General features: G+C 39.8%; 1 protein-coding gene across 25 annotated transcripts in view; it reads right to left on the bottom strand.

Moving 5' to 3' along the window:
• C2CD5 (C2 calcium dependent domain containing 5) overlaps positions 1–1,172 on the bottom strand; it is a 94,421-nt gene that overhangs the window by 29,810 nt on the left and 63,439 nt on the right. For all 25 annotated transcript variants that reach the window (XM_017522982.1, XM_017522980.1, XM_017522973.1 and 22 more), the window contains one exon: positions 839–1,025. In XM_017522982.1, the coding sequence (XP_017378471.1) occupies positions 839–1,025 (187 nt within the window). The remainder of the gene's footprint in view (positions 1–838; positions 1,026–1,172) is intronic.

The following is a 1,172-nucleotide window of genomic DNA, read 5'->3' on the forward strand; positions in this document are numbered from 1 at the left end:
GCTCACTGCAGCCTCAATCTACCAGGACTCAGGTGATCCTACCACTTGAGCTTCTCACCACCACACCTGGCTCATTTTTAGTATTTTTTATAGAGACAGCAGTCTCACTCAGGCGGGTCTAATGCCTGGGCTCAAGCGATCCTCCCACCTCTGCCACCCAAAGTGTTGGAATTATGCGTGTGAGCCAACACATCTGGCTAGAAACACCAGTATTTTATTACACATTCTACCACTGGCCATAGGTGCTCAATTTATGATAAAGCTTAATTGTCTGTCCAATAGTGTCTCACATGTTTTGCTTTATCTTTTCCATCAAAACTAAAGCTTATTTTAGCACATGGTCCACATCATGTGGCATAGCACATGCTCTGCCCATCAAAGGACATTCGGCAATTTCTGAAGGCATTTTTGGTTGTCACAACTGGGAGATGCTACTAGCATACAGTGGGGAGTTGCCATGGATGCTGCTAAGCATCATACAATTTACAAGACAGTGTCCTACAACAAAGAGGTATCCTGCCCTAGTACCAAGATGGAGAAACCCTGTTTTAGCAATATGCAAACAGTAATGAAGTCCAGAAAAACTGTGGCCAACTTATTAAGCAACCTACACATGATAATTTTTAGAAACAGAATTATTAAAGTTAGATCACAGTCCCTTTAAAATATGTGAAAACTTATCACCATATTTTTTACTTCTTAAAATCTACTCATCCCACAAAGGTCTTAATGTCAAATTCTTTATGTAAGTCTTTGAAAAGTCTCTTTGAATCACATAAAATAGAGTGTACTATAATTAAGAAAATCATAAAACAAAACCAAAAATATCTAAACTTACCGCTAAGCCCATCAACATATTTTCACCCACTGTGATCTGAATTCTTAGTCCAAACAAAGCATTCATTCCTTTGAGTTTTAGTTTATTCATTAGCTGAGTATGCACTTCATATTCCATAAATGGCAAGAGATTACTGATAGCTGTAGCATTTGCTTCTGCCTGTGCTTTCTTTTTTAAGCGACATAACCTGTAAAGGAAAATAAGTCAGTGAACATATTCTTGGTATCATTTTTAAAAATCTCCAGCCGGGCGCGGTGGCTCAAGCCTGTAATCCCAGCACTTTGGGAGGCCGAGGCGGGTGGATCACAAGGTCAAGAGATCGAGACCATCCTGG

This window comes from Cebus imitator, unplaced genomic scaffold (assembly GCF_001604975.1).
Source record: "Cebus imitator isolate Cc_AM_T3 unplaced genomic scaffold, Cebus_imitator-1.0 Scaffold25, whole genome shotgun sequence".
NCBI classification, from domain to species: domain Eukaryota; kingdom Metazoa; phylum Chordata; class Mammalia; order Primates; family Cebidae; genus Cebus; species Cebus imitator.